This window comes from Centroberyx gerrardi, chromosome 1, assembly GCF_048128805.1.
Source record: "Centroberyx gerrardi isolate f3 chromosome 1, fCenGer3.hap1.cur.20231027, whole genome shotgun sequence".
NCBI classification, from domain to species: domain Eukaryota; kingdom Metazoa; phylum Chordata; class Actinopteri; order Beryciformes; family Berycidae; genus Centroberyx; species Centroberyx gerrardi.
This window is the reverse complement of record NC_135997.1, coordinates 21,890,361-21,902,814: the sequence shown is the minus strand read 5'-3', so window position 1 is coordinate 21,902,814 and position 12,454 is coordinate 21,890,361. Positions and strand designations below refer to the sequence as shown.

The following is a 12,454-nucleotide window of genomic DNA, read 5'->3' as shown; positions in this document are numbered from 1 at the left end:
AGAACAGTCTGCTGAAATGTGACCTCGGAGGGCGGGACCAGGATGAGGAAGCTGACCCTGTCGAAGGAGCCCAGGTCCAGGTTCTGAGTGCTGGAGTCTGCTATGGCACACACATGGGACAGCAGCTTCCTGGCTACTGCCAGCTGGATGGGACGCACCTCACGCCACTCTACACGGTATTCTACAGACACACACACACACACACACACACACACACACACACACACACATAGCAGCTTAGCCGATTAAAGACATTTCTAAACATTATTATTATATATCCAAAACGTGAGGCACATGGTTTGGAGGAGACTCAAGTCTGCTGCGACCAAACCATTGAAAACAACTGAAACAAATGTGTGTGTGTCTCACCTGAACAGGTATCCTTGGGACTTGGGGCTCTGTCTTTGGGGCTGGGCGTGCATCCGTTTTTCGGGCTGGGTGAGTCTTTTGAACAGTGTGTGTGCGAATCCTTTGGACTGTGTGTGTCTTTGGGACTGTGTGTGTTTTTGGGACTCCTCTCTTCAGCTGATTCCTGACTGCTAGATAAGGGAGACGGCTGGCTGCTGTCCATAGTGGTGCTATCCAGCAGGGAATCCACATCGCCATCTGAGGAACAGAAAGGCGCACAGCATGTTGTTCTGCCATTGTCAAACACACTAATACGTGCACATGCTCACACATGTGCATACAAACGAACACATACAAAAAAACACGTGCACACTCTACACCTACACACATCATAAGACACACAAATGAAAAGGCAGACACACACCTGGTCCGAGGGAATTGCAGTACTGGGTGAGTTCCTGGGCGAGGCCGGAGGAGAGCTGGTGGTTGATTTCTCTCAGACCCTCGCTGGGGGAATACATACTCTCTGCCAGGGCACGGCACTGGTGTTTACCTGCAACACACACACACACACACACACAAGCATGTACGCACACACTCAATTAAAATATGTTTTTTATGTCTTGACATTTACATTGTCAGAGCACGATCAGGACAATTTTAAGACACACACACGCACACAAACGCATATACACTATCAGTCAAAACATTGGACACACCTGATTGAATTTGTTTATCAGACAAATATAAATAGTGAAGTTGATGCCTATGTATGAATTTCTTTCCAAAGCCTTTGCCTTTCCATCAAGGCAAAGGGAGGCTACTTTAAAGAATCTAAAATAGAAGATAGTTTTCATTTGTTTAACACTTTTTTGGTCGCTGCATAATTCCATTTGTTATTTCATAGTTTTGATGTCTTTACTATTATTCTAAAATGTGGAAAATAGTAAAAATAAAGAACAATGCATGTGTCCAAACTTTTGACTGGTAGTGTACACAGACACACAAAAACACATCCCACCAATCGCCATCCCCACCCACCTGTGACTACCACGCAGGACTGTGTTTCCTGTCCCGGTGCGGTGACAATGACGACCACGTAGCTGGTGTTGGCCAGCCGTCCCTCCATGAGCCTGCTAAAGGTTTGGCTGAGGCCTTGAGCCAGAGATCCAAGCTGCTCCCCCAGCACCACCACTCCCTCCCCGCAGGAGGAGGCAGCCAGCTGGGCAAGCCAGGGGAGCTGGCTGGGGGTCAGGGGCTGCTGGCTCTGGGGAGGCAGGGAGAGATGCTGGGGGAGTCCGGGCAGGGTGGAGGGCGTCTGGGGATAGGAGAAAAGAGGAAGAGTATTTAATTAATTCATTTATTTATTATTAATTTACAAATATCATAGCATTTTCAGTACATTGCAGTTTCTTTCTGTAATGTCATGTAATGTTGGTATCTAGGACTTGAAGCTTATTTGACTGTTGCACTCGTTATAAGATGCTCTGGATCTGAAGCTCAGCTAAATGCCTAAATTTTTTTCTGCTTGGTTGCTTTCTTTCTTCCAAAGATAATTAATTTCATATATAACAATTAATTGTTGTCTCACCTCTATGCCATAGTGCCTCCCAGGGGCAGTGGGTGTCTGGGGCTGCTGGTACTGTCTGATCTCACTGAGGTGGGACTCCCTCCAGGACCTCATGAATATCTGCTCCAAGTCCTCAATCAGAGGCACCTGGTCCGGGCCTTGGGGACGCAGATGAGACATGACCCAGTATAAGAAATAATTACCAATAAGACATAATATAACATGTAACATTTGTCATGTGGTGTTGGTAAAGGGCCAGAGCTGGCACCAGAGCCTGTTCACACTACAGGATAATTGGAATAGTCCAGTCTGGCTTAGAATCACTGTTAAAACTGTCCAGTGTGACCTACCATTTAGTCTATAGATTTCTACACTAAGCCAGTAGAGGAGACAGCGTATGATGGAGAATTCAAGATATGCCACAAAAAGCAGATAAACAGACTGCATATAGTAACTTTCAGATCTCAGGTCTGTTGTGCCAAATACATTTTAAAGTTATTAATTCAAGAGCTTAGTCAATAAATCTGAGAATAAAAAAATGTCAATTCAATGTAATGACACTTATGCAAAGCCACGAATGGGTGAACTGTGAGGCCATTGCGATTGTGATTAACCATTTTAATTTAAATATTTTAGGATTACACCCAGATTCTGGACTATGGGTTTTAAACTGACCTAGTTGAACCAGGTAGTAGACGGTGAGCAGAATCTGCATCTCGGTGGACAAAGGCTGGATGGGTGAAGGTCCGTAGTGCTGGTAGACTCTGGGCAGCGTCTGGGAGCTGAGGTAGCAACTCTGGAGCAGAGAACTGACCAGCACTTCACTCACGTTGCCAGTCAACTGGGGTAGAGGGCCGTGGCCTGGGTGGAAGAGAGGCGAGATTGCAGAACCAATCGACAGATAGGATGGATGAATAGACGGATGAGAATAAATGGATAAGTGGAAGAATGGATGAATACTTGCATAATCTATTTTGCAGAAAGAGTCATTCTTAAATGTAAAAAAAAATTTGATGCAAAATATCTGTTACAGCAGCAAATGGACCGATGAAATCACAGACAGACAGTCATGAAAACACACATATGCACGCATGGAGACACACACCCCCCCACACACACACACACAACAAACACAGACACACACACCAGCTGTTGTACAGGATCGGGTGGCGGGAAAATGCAGCGTGATCTATCCCCAAGAAAGAAAGGGATAGATGATACAGGTGAGTGTGTGCAATGGGAGATTCGAGGGTGGAGGGTACAAAGGGAGGGGGAAGTGGAGGGAAATGAGGAGATATGGGGTGGGTGGAGAAGAAGAGGGAGAGGTCGAGGGATGTGGAGGGTAGAAAAGGAGGAGGGTAGACAGGAGGAGGGGGAGGAGGAGAAAAGACAGTGGAAGGGAGAGATGAAAAAGGGGAGGTGTGGAGAGCAGAAAGGGATGGAAGAATTAGTTATGTCCTCGGTTGCTGCTATGACAGTTGAAACCCCTCTTTGAAGCACTCTCTTTTGTTAGTTCAAGTGTTTTACAGTTTCTATGCACATTTGCAAAAGATAGGTACTAAACATAGAAGGGTGGAGGGGAATAGGGGCGATACAGGTGGATTGACAGGTGGAGAGAAGAGGAATATGTGAGAGGGGGTTCGGTAAAAGGTGGAAAGCAGTGTTACAGGTACATAGGTAATATTAGAGACAGGAGAGGAGGGTGGGAGGTGAGGTGGAGGGCCAGATAGGTGATACAGGTGGATAAGTAAAGAAGTGGATAAAAGGAGAGGAGAGGAGGAGGTAAGGAGACAGACTAGACATAGGAAGGGCGTAGATTGATAAAACATGGGGAGGGAGGTTGAATGGTCATGTTTGGCGGTCGACAGGTGATACAGGTAGAGGGGTGAAAGGGATGGAGGGGTGGAGCACGAGGGCAGAAAGGCTGAGAAACAGCCTTGGGTGTCGGTTGACCTTTGACCTGTGAGGAGGAGAAGGGAGCTGACACAGCCATCTGTTGGCTGGTTCCCACAGACCTCACCTGCTCCTGCTTGGGAACTAACTCCAGCACTGACAGACAGTCAGGTGGCAAATTATCACCAGTCTCCAGCCAACAGCTAGTAAATAATGACTGGGGCTGGTTAGTGAGTCTAACCTACCAGCATTCTGAGCAACACTTGCGCGTGCACACACACACACACACACACACACACACACACACACACATAGAGCCACAGTCTGACCTTTGAAGATGACAGGTTGTAGTCTGCAGGTGTGCAGCAGCTGATCAGGCACTGTTACGGACAGCCCAGGGGGAGACAGTGGGGTTAAGGACCCCTGGGACACACTCACTGGGGCTGCAGCTTCTGGACGGGTGAGAACACATGGCAATACATTTACACTGCAGCAAGCAGCATGAATTGTCTTGCTGGGACATTTATCATTTATATAATAATAATCCACCTACACATCTTTCTCGCTCATCTGTTTCTCTCTCCAATCCTCATTTCTCTCTCTCTCTCTATATGTATATATATATATATATATATTATATATCCCTCCTCTCTCTTCTTTTTACCTAATCTGGCTCCATTTGGCATGGCAGAGGATGATAATGTTGATGAAGCTGATGAAGATGGTGGTGTCTTCACAGTGTTCTCAGGCACAGCAGAAGCAGAAGACTCAGGGGACCAGCCCTTGTGTCTCTTTTTAGGGGGTCCAGCATTCGCATGGGGCCCTGCAGGACAGAAAACAAGACGTTTTTACACACATTTCAAAATGTCTTAATAGGAGTTGGAAAATGTCAGACAGATGGAAAATGTTCACAGCAAGTTCGATTTTCTGAATGTGCCCCTGTGTCGGCCAGCATCCACATCAGAAGATTGCCTTTTCCATTTCACATTTCTCTACAATTTAAATTGCTTGTGGAAGCGTTTCCCTTGCTAGTAGAAGAGTCATTTCAAGTTCCCTCATTTACTGATGAGGTAAGTGCCGCCATTTTGCAACATTAGATTGCTTGATTTAGGTTTTGCATGTTGTTTTTTGGACTTTGTTGTGCTAAGTGTACGTTAGCAGTCACGTTAGTTGTTAAGTTGTAGTAGCTGTTACTGGGGATTTGATTTAATGTTCATTGTTATATTTTCAGCTGCCAAGACACTCATGGCTGACAGGCATGTAGCAACTAGCGCTGAAACCCATTATAACATTTTTCAGTCCTGTAAAACTTTAAGTAATAAACAGATTTTTCTTCATCTCATTCTTCTTCTTATTATTATTATTCACATGCCCCTGGTTACCCTTGACCAAATAACCCACTAATCACAGGAAGATAATTCTGTTTTAGGATGGACTTCTGTCGATACAGTAATGGAAAGCGGTAGTATTTTAGTCATACATTAACCTGTCTCTTCCTCTTCCTCTCAACTTTCTGTTGAAATGCAGTGACACACAAAAGGCCCACTTGTTAAAGAGGCCATGAAAAATACAACATACTGTAGACAGGAAGGAAGCCTTTCACTCAGCTGCAGACAGAAAGGAGAGAGGGGCAGAGAGAAAAGGGAAGAGAGGGAGAGAGAGGGAATTTTACAACCCCTTTTTATAGAGGTGATAGACTGAGGGAGAGGGAGGGAGAGAGAAAGGCAGCGAGAGAAAGAAGGGGAAGGTGGGAGGGAGAAGTTTTAGTGCCCCAAGTGTTGGCAAATGAAAGCAGGGAAAACAAAGGACGCCCCCCCAACACACAATGCAGCCGACTGGCTCCTGTATAGAGGGGTGTTAAAACACACACACACACACACACACACACACAAACTGCACTCGGCTCCTGGGGAGGCTGTTAGAGTGATATTGGTAGGAGCTCTCCCTTTCAGAAAGAGTGTGAAGACACCAGGGGGAGGGGGGTTAATGACAACACACACACACACACACACACACACACAGATTCCTCCTCTCACTGTCTCTCTGATGGCATGTGTGTGTGTGTGTGTGTGTGTGTGTGTACATGGGGATGGATGTGAGAGGAGGTTGTTTCTGTTGGGCATATTTTCCTGTTTTTATTTTTTTTTAGTTAAACAGATTTATTATATAAATGTGAAAAAAGGGCAAAATCCTAAATCCTTCCTTGGGTTAAAAAAGATTTTTAAAAATACATCAACTGTCATTAAAATGAAGTGTATGACCAGTATGTGTAAAGTAAGTTGGACCAGACAGAGTGAGCGCAACAAGGAGCTGAAGTGGCTCTTTTTCTACTACTTCTGCATGTACTTTTAATGCTTCCTAAAGCTGAAGACTCTCCGGTGTGCACATACCTAGAGCAGAGGGTCTCCCAGGTCCTGAGTGATTTAAGGGGGGCTGGGTGACGGGGGGAACAGCATGGCTGCCGTTTGTCAGCGATGGGGGGACATCAGCCATGTGAGGCGGACCTATGGGGTCCACATGGGAGCCTGCTGCAGACAGACACAGGAGGAAAATGAATGAATGAGTTACATTAACTTCTACATTACATGACACATTGCGTGTGATTACGCAAAACCCACAAAACCCAAGCATCAACTTGGCATTCTTTGATTTGATATCCACCTTGTGTGTCTGCATCTGTGTGTGTGCATGTGGTGTGTGTGTGTTACCTGTGTAGCTGCCAGGTGTATGTGCAGGGTGAGCGGTCAATGGCAGGTTGGGCGACTGTTCATCTGATGTCACATGCCCTTCTGAGAGGCTGGACCCCATCTGTCTCACTCTGCCATCTGAAACACACACACACACACACACACACAAAATATACACAGTGAGACACAGTTGGAATGTTTGTTGATCTAAATGGCAGTTTTGGAAGAATGTGAGCAACTGAGCAACGTGAGACATAGGCGAGTCTTCACGGTGCTATTGTTTTCAGTGAAAAAAACTCATTGTGGAAACTGTTACCAGCAATTAGCAGCTGAGCATTTCAATACCAGGACAGGTCTGCGGCACCAAATAATAACAAACAGGACTTGAGTCGTAAAAAGGAGCTCAGAAGGACCTCCAGCAGAGGAGGGAAAGAAGGGAAAGGGAATGACTGGTATGAGCCCTTTCACACATGCAGCCTGTTCCGTAAATGGTGTCGAAATGCCAGTAAATCAGTTTCACTGCTCAAGACGTTGTAACCTTACTAGTAAAGTTCCGTATCGACCGTAGGTGTGAACGATGCCGTAACATTAACGGCACAAGCAGCACAATGTTAGGACGCTCTGTTGTCCAACTGTAGCAGAGAAATACAAACCACTATACAACGGGCTGGAGCTTTACTTTTTTGACGAAAATGCAGACAGAGAGATTAGCCCGCCATGTTTTCAAACTGCAGTGACTCCGGCGATTAAACGTAATTTCCTGGGAAATTACAACAGTGGAATTTAACTGTATTGCCAGTATTGTGTAAATGGCAGCATTACATTAAAAGAGCGGAAAGGCATGTCTTGTGTGACAGAAACTGCTACCTTTACAGCAAAAATTAAAAATTAAATGGGTTTTATGGGTTTCATGTGTGAAAGGGGCTATGGAGGGAATTTAAGGTAGACTGTATGCCATACTACAGTCAATAGATGGATCTGGAGTCACACCAGTGACTCACCAGTGACAGGCACAAGTGCAACTAACCAGAGGCAGCTAGAGAGATTTCTGCCGCTAAAAGCATCGCGGCCCCAACAGCTCCCAGCAGCTCCTGATAGAATATTCATTAAGCTAATGCTGCTGGTAACAAATACAGCTGTGGCCTGTCAGCAGAGTTTTGGCCAATATTACAAAGAAACAGAATTTATTTCCAGGAAGTAAAAACTGAATCAGTGGGCACTTAAATAGTTCCATACTCCTCAATACTGCAACTTCTAAAAGCTTTGGGATAGAGCATCTAATGAGATTACCATGATACGCCAGGAGGCGTTCTTTCTATCCATTATAACTCCAGGGATAAGCCCCGGGCCCCGGGCCCCGACCTCTCGGTGCCCACTAAACTCTGAACTTTGACTCCTGCCCTCCGGAGTTACAGGAGAGGAGAATTAAGCTCGGGATTAGGATAGATGTACAGAGTGGATACAATATCTACAGGGTTACCATGATGCACCAGGAGGCGTCCTTTCACTCCATTATAATTCGATGGGTTGCCCCCTGGGCCGTGACCTGTGTGCACGCTCGAAACTCTCACCTTTGACCTCTGCCCTCAAGGCTTTCGCTACCTGCCCAGCTGGTCAGACCAGTGAACTCACAGATTCCCCATTGATGCTGGTGCAGGCCAGGTTTTACAACTTCATCAGCATGGAGCCAAAATTAGATATTTTACTTGCCCTGGGATCCAGGCCAATGAATTATTCATAACCATAATTACTGAAGCATGAAATAAGTCAATAATTCAATATTCATAATAAAGTATAAATTATAGATATTTGGGGTGACAAAAATAAGATAAATAAGTATTCATATCTAAAATAATATTAATTAAAAAAAAACAAGCAAGACAAATTAGCATCCATATCTATAATTTTAAAAAAGCAATCTATGGGGCTTTAAAAAAAACATATCACAGCATTTTCCCCCTACAGAGTCTAAAGGACTGAAACTGACTGAATTGAAGGACAGCCCTGATGTTTATTGTACTCACTGCAACCTGACACCACAACAAATAACCAAAAAAACCTTTTGGGAAAATTTGCAGGTCTAATTTTGCTGCATCCAACGAGTGTTTGTGGTGGATTAAAATCAGAATCACAATCACTTCGTTTGCCGAGTACAGTTTCCTCTTACTGTATCTGTCTTGGCCTCGGTCTCCCTCTCTTACCGTGTCCTCTCCAGCAGATGGGAGCTCCTTTGACCAGGACGCCCTGGTTGTTTCGGTACAGATGGTACTTCAAGTGCTTCTGTTTCTTGGGCTGGGTGCTGAGCTTCAGGTTAATGTGGTTGGAGAACTCTGTGAAATAGCGGAAGCCCTTCTCTCCACAGCCCATACAGTTCCCCGAGAAGCCTGGAATGAGCACGCGCGCACACACACACACACACACAGAAAAACACATTAGATCACAACACATTAGGGTTGTAAGTGCTGTGAATGCTACGCATTCACACACATTCATGCCTAAAAGCTGTCTAATACACCCGCAGTCTTCTACTGTAGGCCATTAAGCAAGTCTGCTGGAGTCGGAGCAGTTAAGGGCTAAATGCGGGGAGACTGCTTTTTGTTCACTTCTACCTGGTTGGGTAGAGAAATTAGTTCTCTATGGGTTCTCCAACCTCTTGGCCTTATGAAACTCTTTCAAAACCCACTGGATAACGTCAAAATGCATTGTCAACAAGGCTGTTTTTCTTAGATCCTGAAAAGTTTTGGACATACAAAGTTTTCACCCAACAGGGACAACATTTTTCTGTGCGTGTCTCCTGTCTCACCCAGCAGTGCGTTGCGACCCCGTTCGTCCGGCAGGAAGCGGCGGTCCACGGCACACACCAGCAGGGTGTCAGGGAGGGAGGGCGACTTGACCCCCACCAACAGGAACCCAGGCGGCACATCCAGGGGGTCCGACGGCAGGGAGGACAGACGCAGGTCCCTGCCCGCCTGACAGAAGCCTGGAGGGGAGGGCAGGACAGGGACAGGACGGTTATTATCACAAAATAATCTGTTACTGATTACTTCCCTGATATTGTAAGCAGAAAAGTGCTTTCGTTTAACTTTTGGATTACTCTTCTTATGAAGATCTGTAGCATAAATAAAAAGTCTGGATGTTGCTTGGACCAGATGAGTATGAGTTCATCTGGCTTCTTCAATGTCCCCAACTCCTCTTTCTGTGTGTGGGTGTGTTCCTTTGTGAACGAAGTGTGTTTGTGTGTGTGTGTGTGTGTGTGTGTGTGCATACCATCTGTGGTGCAGCATCCCTCAGGCGGGGGCTTCATCTGGTAGGGTACTGGGGGACTGTTAGACTCCGAGCCATCTTCATCCTCCTCCTCATCATTCTCTGCACGACCTGTTGGTGACACATGCACACAAACACCCACACACACACACACACACACACACACATACAGTTGCCAAATGAGAAAGACAGCCAGATACAAGCATACAGCATGATAGAGAGGAAGAGCGATCAGGAGGAGGGGGAGGTGGAGAGAGGAGTGCATGCATGTTTGTATAATTTGACTGATATGGAGAGAAATGTGGCCATTTTGTTTTGTTGCTCTGCTATTGAAGTTAATTATCTTAACAGCAGTCTTTGGACGAACCTGGAACATAGAGGCTAGGCTCCTGGGATTAAAATGGGATACATTTTCAGGAAAATATTAATCTCTATTGCTGAACCCATGATTCCTCCCTCAAGCTGCCCACTGGTCGGAATCCCATGCAGGAAAGCAAGTCAACCCTGAGAATAGCTTTCTTTGTGTGTGTGTGTGTGTGTGTGTGTGTGTCTGTGTCCGTCTGTAGGTACATCCAACCCACCGTTGTGAGCCGTCGCCTGCTCTGTCTCCAGGTACAGCTGTGAGAAGACGGGTCGAGGCACCACAGTGTTCGACCTCAGCGAAGCTTCAATGGAGTTATGCAGAACCTCCTCAAAGCGCGTGGTCCGCAGCTGGCCCGCATACGAGTTCCCCATTGGCGTCCTGCAAAAACACAGTAGCCTTGTGTTCAGACCTTTTGGCATTGAATGTTTAGACTTGCACTGCTTGTCTTGGACACTCAAAAGTTATTTGCAAGCTGACAAAAACAACTTTTTGTTGGTATTCACAGATGAAATCAGATCACTGTTTTCTGGGTGTCCAGGAGTGGTAAATGAGAATGTACCCAACTCATACTCTACGCTTTGCCAATTCCATGCATTCAAAGTAGAAATTTACCAGTTTTGCTATTGGATATTAAGCTGACAGAAGTAGATTTCTTGTGTCAGTACTGAAGAATTTCCCAAGTGCTAAAATCAAATGCCAACAGCCACATATAACATGTCAGATATTAAAACAAAGCACCCTCATTTTACAAAATGTCACACTTGGAAGGATGCGAGAAAAAAAATGGATTCTCAATCATTTTGACCAATAATCACATGCAGGATAAAGAAAGGAGTACTGAGAAAAAAAGTAGACAAAGATGGTGAAAGAAATGAGGGATGGGAAAGGAGAGATAGATACAGGAGACAGTGAGGGAGTCTGCTGTCAGCTAAAGCTCTCAGACAATAAGTTTACTGCCTCACATTAGCAGGCCCATTTCCCCTGGAAACACACACACACACACACACACACACACACACATGTACAGTATATACACATACACTTGCAACCAGAAACACATCTACCCACATGAAAACACACACAGGCCCACACACATAAACAGTGGTTGCTGTATGGCATCTGTCCAGACAGCACGCCATAAAAACAACCAGCTCCACTGACAGTGTCAGGACACCCTGACCTAGACTCTACTCTCCCTCCCTCCCTTCCTCCTTCCCTCTCTCTGTTTTTCTAGTCTCTCTCTCTTTGTATCGCTTTCTCTACGTTTCTCCTTTTTGCTCTCTCTCTCACACAGACATAAATACCAAACATAAGACACAAACCTCCATAAACACAGAGGATGACTCACAGACAAGACATACTGACAAGCAAACTCATATGAACTCACACACACACACACACACACACACACACACACACACACACACCACCTTTAAAGGCTTGGAGACTCACTGTTTTAGGATTGTTGTCCCCACAATGAAATCGGGGAGGACTATGGATTGCTCTCGTACAAAACTTGGGGAATGATGCAACTCCCCACAGCACTTCAGCATTTTCAAAATAACACTCATTGTCCCAAGGGGGCGCTACAGTTACAGGTCAAAACAAGGCGACATTTTTGTTACTTTACTGTGAGATGGACTGCATCATGCATTGGGACGACATGTTCACTGTTCCCTTGTTTTTGATGTTTAAACTGTGACTGACTTATTTATTTTTTATTTTTGTTATTGCTGAATGAATATGTTATAAACACTCAAATGACTAGGATGGTGTGCATAAGGTTGTGTAGAAGATTTGTGTCAGGCCCAAAGAGGTGCTGAAGATGTTGAACGGCAAACTAACTGGGTCAGTGAGGAGGGAAATAATAAGGTTGTAGTGCAAACACCACCTTAATCCCCCCTCCTCTAAACCTCTGACCGCCCATATGCTGGCCACTACACACACACACACACACACACACACACACACAGTTAGACGCCTGCATGCACGCACACATGCACATCTAACTGACTAGCCAGCTAGCGTGAGATTCTTTGACCAGTCGGCAGCCTGAGTGTCAGCTTAATGAAAAGACTAACCTGTCAGATTACAGACTTAAAGCTGTTTGTGTGTCATACAGCTACAAGACTGCAGCTTCCTCTCAGAGGGTCTCGACTGTTTCAAACCATCAGTCTTCTGCCTGACAGCATCTCAAGCTAATTCAGAGACACAAATTAGTCGAGCAGATGAGTATAAATCTAACTGACTTCCTCAATTATGTTATACATGACCATATGAAAACTATTAGGTTTTTTATATAAAGGGACAACTCAGTGAAAAGCAAAG

At 45.3% G+C, this 12,454-nt stretch overlaps 1 protein-coding gene across 1 annotated transcript in view; it reads right to left on the bottom strand.

Moving 5' to 3' along the window:
* Window positions 1-10,497, bottom strand: part of greb1 (growth regulating estrogen receptor binding 1) — a 21,750-nt gene extending 11,253 nt beyond the window's left edge. The window contains exons 1-14 of the mRNA XM_071921979.2: window positions 10,334-10,497; window positions 9,766-9,884; window positions 9,302-9,478; window positions 8,700-8,882; window positions 6,520-6,636; window positions 6,202-6,336; window positions 4,476-4,634; window positions 4,141-4,263; window positions 2,594-2,779; window positions 1,940-2,076; window positions 1,390-1,666; window positions 773-901; window positions 370-606; window positions 1-181 (exon numbers count right to left, since the gene is read on the bottom strand). The exon at window positions 1-181 is cut by the window's left edge and continues 17 nt beyond it. Of these exons, the coding sequence (XP_071778080.1) occupies window positions 1-181; window positions 370-606; window positions 773-901; window positions 1,390-1,666; window positions 1,940-2,076; window positions 2,594-2,779; window positions 4,141-4,263; window positions 4,476-4,634; window positions 6,202-6,336; window positions 6,520-6,636; window positions 8,700-8,882; window positions 9,302-9,478; window positions 9,766-9,884; window positions 10,334-10,497 (2,324 nt within the window). The remainder of the gene's footprint in view (window positions 182-369; window positions 607-772; window positions 902-1,389; window positions 1,667-1,939; window positions 2,077-2,593; window positions 2,780-4,140; window positions 4,264-4,475; window positions 4,635-6,201; window positions 6,337-6,519; window positions 6,637-8,699; window positions 8,883-9,301; window positions 9,479-9,765; window positions 9,885-10,333) is intronic.
* Between the last annotated feature and the right edge of the window lie 1,957 nt (window positions 10,498-12,454).